The 8,821-nt window shown below is 41.0% G+C and overlaps 1 protein-coding gene across 1 annotated transcript in view; it reads left to right on the top strand.

Moving 5' to 3' along the window:
* The first annotated feature begins 918 nt into the window (after nucleotides 1–918).
* LOC104082088 (CLIP-associating protein 1) overlaps nucleotides 919–8,821 on the top strand; it is a 72,138-nt gene continuing 64,235 nt past the window's right edge. Inside the window, exons 1-4 of the mRNA XM_009585065.1 lie at nucleotides 919–979; nucleotides 1,345–1,452; nucleotides 2,987–3,013; nucleotides 4,758–4,925. Of these exons, the coding sequence (XP_009583360.1) occupies nucleotides 919–979; nucleotides 1,345–1,452; nucleotides 2,987–3,013; nucleotides 4,758–4,925 (364 nt within the window). The remainder of the gene's footprint in view (nucleotides 980–1,344; nucleotides 1,453–2,986; nucleotides 3,014–4,757; nucleotides 4,926–8,821) is intronic.

Genomic DNA, 8,821 nt, shown 5'->3' with positions numbered 1-8,821 from the left:
TTGAGGCTTTCTTCTCAAGGTTAAGCATCACCTTGTCACTTTGTGTCTATCAGAAACTTGCAGACCATGTTATGAATATTTTGAGAGCTCAGAGAAGAGCAGAGCTCTCAATCCGTTCAACCTGGGCTGCTTGCCATTGTCTTGTCCTGCATGTGTACCTTATGTGAAGGGACTTTTTTTTTTTGGGGTGGGAAGTGTATATCTCCCTGTTGATATTTCTCTGTATGCTTATGGTGGAGACAAAGGGCAGGAGATGAATATCTATAACCGGTGGGTGCAGTTGTCTAGACTCTTCTCTTGCCTTTTGTGGTTTTTTTTCCTTTTATTATTGTGCCTGAAACTTGAAGTCATCCTCTGAATGCAGGATAGCACTGGCATTAGTCCTGAGAAACAGCTTCAGATTTGGCTGAGAACTGAGTTGTTGAAAAGCGCTAATGGAGGCTTTCTTTGTGTTGCTCTTAATTATCATTTCTTTCCCATTAACTAGAGACAGATAATTGAAGCTTAGCACTGGAAAGAACATTCTGTAGGAAACAGCCCTGCCCCAGGAAGGGGATGAACTGATGACCCTGTAAGCTTTTCTAGCTCAGATTTCTGTGGCTTTTTCATGAGGAAAGGACAGAAAAAGGACCAAGAACACTTTGAGTCTTTATATCCATTCTCTGCTTAAATAAAGAGCAGACACACAGAATTATTTTTCCACAACGTTGATTGTGTTAAATGGGACTCTCCATTACAAGTAAAGTTACGCTGATCTCAGGATAAATATGAGGGATCTGTAAACAGCAGGGAGAACTCAATGAGCCTGAAATAAAAGCGTAGTCAGGCTGCGTTGACAGACTCTCGCAGGAGTGCATGCCAGCCTGCACACGTAGGGCGGCATATAAAGCACCGAACTGCTAATTGGAAATCCCAGCGATGGAACTTGTGGGGGCATCTGTCACACCTGTCTCCAAAAGAGTGATCGCCTTGTCAGAAAGTAATAATTAGATATAGGAAGCAGCATTTAGGAGACTGAAATTTTTGTTGTTGACCCTTTGTAAAGAAGCTACTATAGAACAGAAGCAAAGGCTATAGAGAGGTAATATTTTTTAATTAAACCGGCTGATAGCATTACAGAAAGCAAAGAAGTTTTCAGGCTTGTGGACCGTGACCGTTTCCACTCCCTGCCCTGCGTCTCAGCCAGTCTAATGGAAGATGTTGCCTCTCCCTGTAAAACTTTTCTTTTGTACTCTGGTTAATTGTGTGTATAGCAACCCTGCAAGCATAGAACAGCATGTTAGACACTGCTGCTGCCTTTGGAAGAAACTTATTGACAGTCTGCTTGTCTTTGCGTTCCTCCAGGTCGGATTCGTACAAGGAGACAGAGCTCTGGCAGTGCCACAAGCGTCACCTCAACGCCTGCTGATACCCGAGGCCGCAGCCGGGCTAAAGTAGTTTCCCAGTCCCAGCGTAAGAAGTGTTTTATTTCTGGGGGAGCAGAACAAATAGTTATTAATATGTTTCTCTTGAACTGTAGTAGCATCAGCTGAGGATTGGGCTCACTTCTGCTAATAACGTTTGAACATGTAACAAAAGGAATCTCCACTCAGCCACTGTGTACTTTTGCTGGCAAATAGGGCGCCAAATCTGAGTGCTTAGTTGCTGCCTTTTTTTACCAGTTGCGCAGCAGAATTTCGTGTCGCTGTGATCTGTAGGACTAAATAACTTGCACTGGCTCCCACTGAGACACCCTCTGTGTCTGTAGCTGACTGCTGTCCTGGGTTCTTGCCCTGCCAAGCTTCTCCTGCTTATGTGATTGTATTTCTGTATGTGTAACGCGTGAGCTGTCTGAAGTTAATGGGATTTGGCATCAATTTAAAATAGGACATTACCTATTTTGTGTAGATGCAGGGAAGGTGGCTCTGTTCTCTGATTCACATGACACATCTGCGCTCTCTGACAAGGCATGGTTTTCTCCTAGGAGCCATACATACGGTGCTGCTGCATATTTGTCATGTGTATCTAAGGAGAATTTTGTCACTCAAACTTTAGAAGGAATTGGGGGGAGGGAGAAAGCCACTCATGTTTTGAGGACCGTCAAGCTCGTGGGTAAGAGGAAATGGGGTTTGTTGAAAGACCTGTTTGTTCTGAGGACTTGTCTTGCTTTGTATCCCTATTTAAAAGTCCTTCTCTGTTCATGCTCTCATTGCTTTGCTCTGTCATGCTGGAAGAATGGGGAAGCAGTTTATAGCATGGTGTTAGGCTGGGAGAGCTGAAGAGAGAGGTATTATACTTAGGATGGGGCCGAATGAAAATCTTCACATTGAGGTCATGAAGGAATTTGGGCTTTGGTATACTGATCTAAATTGATTTCTTTAGTTTTGAACCTAAAACTGATCCAAAGCCAGAAATGACCTTTTTTCCTAAACTTAGTTTGGTGAAAAATGATCAGACCAGATGAGACAAGTTTCAGAAGTATTTAAAGGATAGTTGAGTGTCCAAAGGTTTCAAACATGATGGGCTTAATTTTTTATAGAATGTCTTATGAAGCTTTAGGTTGTTCACATCTGAACCTGCTCCCTTGGTCTAGTTTGCTGAATCCTGATTCCAGCCTAGCCCAACCACATGAAATCTTTATCCTTAAGCCAAACATTGCATGAAATAACTTAGGAATTCTAATATAATACAGTCACAGGACCAAATTCTCCATGCCCACACAGTGGATAACGCTGTTGCAATTGCAGACTGGGCTGGGGTGTAATTTAGAGCAGAACTTGGGTCTCAGTGTTGGTTGACATTTAGCTAAGAAGCTGATCAACCTTGGGTAATTGTTAGTTGCATCTGCATGTTAACTCATTGCATTCTGCAGAGGCTTTAGGAGTGACATGTTTGTGAATAAATCTGTCTGTATTGTGTATAGCATAAACCGCATGCTGAACGCTGTATTGTCTTGCTGTCTTTTAATCCACTTTTTGCTGTCCTTTGGTCTGCCCTCATAATCAAGGATCCAGATCAGCTAATCCTGCTGGTGGTAAGAAATGTTTTCCCTTTCTTGCTTTCTTATGTTATTTCCTTCACATTTAACTGCTAAGCTTTTAGCTTCCCTCACTCTCTCCTAACTATGAGACTTAAAAAGCATTTTCTTGAAGTCGTAAATCCAAATATATACGGCAAGTGATTTTGCTTTTTCATAGTAATCAAACATGGTAAGCGTACATTCTGCATACTGAAGCTGGCTCATTGCTGCAGCTTAAACCCCAGGTGCTAAATTCTTCTTCCAGTTACTTCAGTGCAACCCTGCTGACATCGGTGAGATTGCAGCAGTGTAACTGAGAGGAGTATTGGCTTTCAGGGTGTGGATGCTGTGTATGAGACTGGCATCTGTCACAAGTATTCTCACTTTTTGGGGAGGGGGGGAAGCCAGCATCACATACAGTATTGGAGTATATGATTCGATTGCTTCAGAATTGTTTTGGCCAAGAAATTGCAGGGGGCAAGTAAGTTAAAATAATACACGTGTTATGGTATTGTCCATCAGTTTAGTAGAATTGCATATCTTCTTAAATTAAGACAGAAGTCTTTAACTCTTGCTAGTAGTCATAATAGTATCTGGAACTGAAATTTTTTTGATATGTGTAGATGCTTTTCAGAAAGAAACAAACATGAATACTGGTTCAGAATGTGAGCTTGCCGGAGTATGTTCTTGTAACCTTTTCCAATATAGTTTTCCTGGCAGTTTTAGCGAACAAATAGAATGTCAGGAATAGTAATATCAGCAGCCAATTTTCAGTGACTTTTATATACCTAAAGAAGCAAAAAAGTTTCTTGAGTCTGTTACTCTCACAGTTCTTTGTGGTTACCTTTAAGCTAGCATTACTTAATTTTCAAACAACTTAGCAAAAGAAGATCCACAGAAAAAAGAAAAGAAGTATTATTCAACTCACTGAGTTAGCAAGACTATTTCAGATAGAAATATCTACTGCAACTGGAATGTAAATATGTAAATAAATCTTGGTTAGTAGACTGTCTTGCAGACAACATGGCTTAGAAGAAATGTAAACTTGCCATGGATTATTCAAACAGACAAGGAAAAATAAAACAGGCCAACGACTCAACTTGCTAAAAATTTTCTCTAGCTGAAAAATAACTGAATAGTTTAGCTTTAACCAGTCAGATCCAAGTAAGCCAGCATCTCTACAAATTTGACAGGCTCACTTGGTTTACCTTTTATTGTGCTGATCTGCTGCTGTATAGATGGTATTTTTTTTTTAATTTTCCTTCACTGAATTATTGCAGGAAAGTAATGCCATCACTGCAGTGTAGCATGAAGCTGCCTGAGCTACCTTGCAGCAGGTTACCCATGCCAGAAGCCGGCTTGCTGCAGCACAGCGCTTCACACAGGCTAATTTGTGTTGCTTCGCGAGGAAGTGAAGCAGCCTGTGAATTCCATGCAGCTGCAGCAAGGCTGCTCCTGGCACCTCCACAAGCTCGCGTAAAGCCAGCTGGGGTATTCATAGACTGCTGCATCTGCTTTGGTCATGATCCCAACTAGGCAGCGTGGTTCATCTAGGCAGGGTTGCTGATGTCAGTGTTTATTGTCCATGGGCTTTCCTCAGTCTTCCTCGAAAGCCCATGGGGAACACTTCCATTAGTTTTCTGAGTGATTTAGATCAAATTCGTGGAGCGAGCTGATCCTGTTCCAGTTTTGCCGTCAGAGTATTTAAAATCTTGGGTGTTTTTAATTGTCTTTTTCCTTATTTCTGGTTCTCTTCTAGCTGGTAGCCGGTCTAGTTCTCCGGGTAAGCTGTTAGGAAGCGCCTATGGTGGCCTGAGCGGTGGAACGTCCAGAGTCCAGCCAGTGCCATCATCTTCAGAGAAGCGCAGCAAGATCCCTCGGAGCCAGGGATGCAGTCGAGAGACAAGTCCCAACAGAATAGGACTAGGTAAGAATAGTCACTGCAGTGACATGCTGACTGGTGTGCTCAAAGGAGGGACTTTCCTGTTGACTGGGAAACTGCTTACGTGTTACTGTTATTCTTCTGAGTTTTTCAGGTGGCAAGTTAATGTGATTGTGGTTTGTAGGAGAGTAATTTTAATTTTCTAGGTTGAGCTATAGTTTCAAAGTAGGCCTAAAGATGTCATGAGATGCCTTCTGTTTGAAATTCAGCATAAGTGATGTTATTAGATCAGGCAGCAAAAACAGTTGTCGTGAACAACCGTCACAGCAAAAATACTTCATTTGGCATGAACGGCTTAGTCCTAAAATGAGTTGAGCAATCTTTACAGTCAGTTGGAATCAAGGGCAAAGAGCACCTTCTTGGATTATTTTAGAAATTTTGCAGCTTAAATTGTTTGCTTCTCTCATCCTCAATATCTTGAAGCCACTTTCTTATATGGCATTTTACACTTACGCTTTAATTATTCTGCTTCCAATATTCTTGTCTCAGTGACTGTTATGTAAATATTGTATAATAGTTTTTATTTTCAAATTTATCAGCAGACTCATTTTTTTAAGTCAGGTGAGTAAGCATCATTATATATAAACTTTTTTGTATCTGAATTGAGGTGAAAAGGTATTCAGTGTGCTGTCTGAACAAGTAAATATTGTTTTCTTTTTTTAAATGGAAATGTTTTCAGAAGTTTGAAGCTTATGTAGAGGAAGAATACTTTAAATAATACTGTTACTGAGTTATTTTATATCTTCTAAGAATTTACTAGTAGGTTGAAATTGATTGAAATTATATCCTTACTGTTGTCAATTAAATTTTTAACTCTTGCCTTAGCAATTGTATTTTAAATTTAAGCTACCTTTCTATTTAGAGTATGTTGTTAATAGAGAAGTATCTTATTCATTCTTCAAGTATATTGAAATGAATTTAAACACCTGAGTGCATATGCTGTTATGGTTCATCAACATATTGCATGTTTATTGTGATTATTTTTACAAATTCAGTGTTCTTCTCATGTCTGATCTATTTTATGGTCTCTTTATGAATACATTGTGCTTTTCTGTTCATTGCTTTTGAAATGTAAAGTGCCTCCCAAATATTAGAGGTAATTGTTCTGCTGTCACTGTGCAGAAGAATATTGTTTTTAGGGGGAAACAATGAATGATGGATAGTACCATCACATATGCTTAAGCTGATCATCACATTATGTGGTCTGATTTGAAACAGTCTTGAGCATCTGAAGGGAAATTGCCATGTGTAAAATCCTCACTCTTGGGTTGCTTGCTTTCAGGTGTATTATGGGAGCCTTGAATTCTTTTGGAAGTGTAATTTGTTACCTTGTTATTCTGATGTGCTCCCTGTGCACAAGTCAGTACTTGTTCTTTGGGAGTGGGAGAGAGCTCTGACAGGTCCATCAGATGTGTGATTTCCACCCGTCCCCTCCCGGCTGATGGCCAAAGCCTGTTCTTTTGGGCTTTAGCACTCCGTTGCAGAAATTGTCTTCATTGGATCTTGAAAATGGTAATACTGACTTGGATGGAGACAGCTTTTGAGCTGTCATCTTTATACCATTATTCCATTGTATATATTACTTTATAACATAGTAGCTAACAGTATTTTATGCTTTCTTATTGTGTTGCTTCAGTCCCTATCTTTCCTTGACACTTTTTTCACTTGTTCATTTCATTAAATAGACTCCCACTCACCTTGGTCCTAAACATGTCGATAGACTTTTTCAGAGTCTGATTCAAGAAGGCGCTTGAGCAAACAAATGTACATGCAGTACTTTAGGCTTTGTGGGATTATTTATGTATTTGATACACATGTGCTTACCCCATGGGCTGAAACATCTCTTAAGTCTGTGGTCACGTTGCAGTGCAGCGGGTGTTGAACCATTGTGCAGATCAGGCTGTTAGAAATGGATAATTCCTGGATCCTTTTCTTAACTCGCCCATTGACTTGTGCAGTTTTTACAGGGGTGACTGGGAGTTGCAGACAGACCAACGCTGAGTGCGCAAGAGTAAGCACACAGAGTGTGGGTTCCTGCGTGCAGTTGGGCTTTATAACGGAACCATCCACTGGACCCTCTCAGGCCCTTCTGGGGCAGTGGCAATCTAAAAGAGCCTCTGCACATGGATGCCCGTTAGCATCAGTACGTTGCTGCTAGCTTAGACTTCCATGATGACCACAGGTATCCATGAAGTACGTTCCTTCTGTATACTAGAAACCTTGACGTTCATTGTTTTCCAAGAGGCAGCACAACGAGGCACATTTGACATGCTGAGGTCCTGCGTGGTCACGTATATGGCCCTGCTCTGTGGCGCTTTTCAGTTTTAAGCTTGCCTTTGCAGTCTGCTTAGTGGAGACTTACCAGTGGTGATACCCTATTGGGGAAGGAAGAGTATAGTCCACTTAATCTCGAGCTTTTCTTTGGGCCCCTTGAAGGAGATCTCCTCAAAAAAGGTGATGTCCATTTCCTATGGATTGGAAGTTTATTTGCTTGAAGTTAATTCTGTTGGATGCTCAGCAGATCGTGTGGCACAGTTGGATCTGAAAGGAGTGAGAGATTCGAAATTGTCATTCTCCAGGGAGTGGAGCAGGCACAGCTGGTTATCAATTTTATGCAGCAGCACTTTTTCTGGAGGGATTATGCTGCGTGTGTTTATTGGAAAACTGAAGGCAGTTCTTGACTTGCCTTTACTGGGTGTACCTGACTGCAGAACTTTCCTTTTGGCTGTTTCGGCAGCATTTACAGGCTCTTCAAAATGCTTGTATTGATGTAAAGGAAGTGTCTGCTGATGTTTAGTCTCCACTTAAGAATCATTAAAAATCATACTCTAATGAAATACAGGTTTCTTCCAAGTGGTAGATTGGTAAAAAGGGCACTGTCAAGTTCTGCTGGTGGTATTTGCATCTGTTGGGTTCCACTGGTGTAAGACAGCCTAATATTGTGTTTTAATAATGGTGTGAACCATATCCAACTGTTCTGCCTTTCCAGATGAAATTGGTAAAACTTAGATGTATAGGACACATCTAGAAAGTTGGGACTTCATTGAAAACAACCCACCCTTGTCCTGTCCTCTCAGTCCAGAGCTGGCTGTGGGCAGACTGCTTTCATCCTGCCTACTCCTTTTAATCAATTTTGCTACTTATTTACTTAATTTCTGTCCAACTTTTGGGGGTTGGGAATTATGAAATTGAGACTTATGTCTGTCTGCTCTGCCTTTGCTGCCTGCACTGCAAAGACAGGCTCTGATGGTACCAGAGACTAGTCTAAATGACAACACTGCTGGTCCTTACTGCTGGCGGTGCCCAAAGAAAATACTCTGAACAGCTGATATCCAATCTTGCCTACACAACAGCTGATATCCAATCTCCCCTACACAACACAGCAGTAAAAATGTGGGGCAGGTGCCTGGGAGTCCACAACAGACCCATCATTCAGTTCTTTTCAATCCATTCTTTTTTTCCTTGCTTTTGTATTTGTATCCAGTAACATGCAGATCTTTTGTGTGACCATTATTCGTGAAGTACCCGGTGTTTGTTTTTGGGTGCTCTGTTTGTGCAATCAATATTGTGCTTCATCTGTGGCATTGTCCTGCTAGTCTGTTCTCATGCAGTTAAAGTGCATTTTCTTCATACTTCATGCTGCTGTTAGCTGTTATGGAAGAAGAATGTACTTTATGCATCCATTAATTTTTTTTTTTTAATCGTTCACACCTCTCCCTCTCTAAAGAGCCTTTGCTAGTTTTAGTAGATTGTATTGAAGAAAAGATTGACAGATCTTCTCTACTTGAGAGAAATGACTGCTTGTGCAAACCTGATGTGAAGGCTGCCATTATTTACATATAAGCATGAGACCCAAGAATGAGAAGTTTTCTTCTAGAGTC

Source organism: Fulmarus glacialis, unplaced genomic scaffold (assembly GCF_000690835.1).
Source record: "Fulmarus glacialis isolate BGI_N327 unplaced genomic scaffold, ASM69083v1 scaffold13999, whole genome shotgun sequence".
Lineage (NCBI taxonomy): Eukaryota > Metazoa > Chordata > Aves > Procellariiformes > Procellariidae > Fulmarus > Fulmarus glacialis.
Note: the sequence above shows the minus strand (reverse complement) of the source record. Positions and strands in the feature narration are given on the sequence as shown.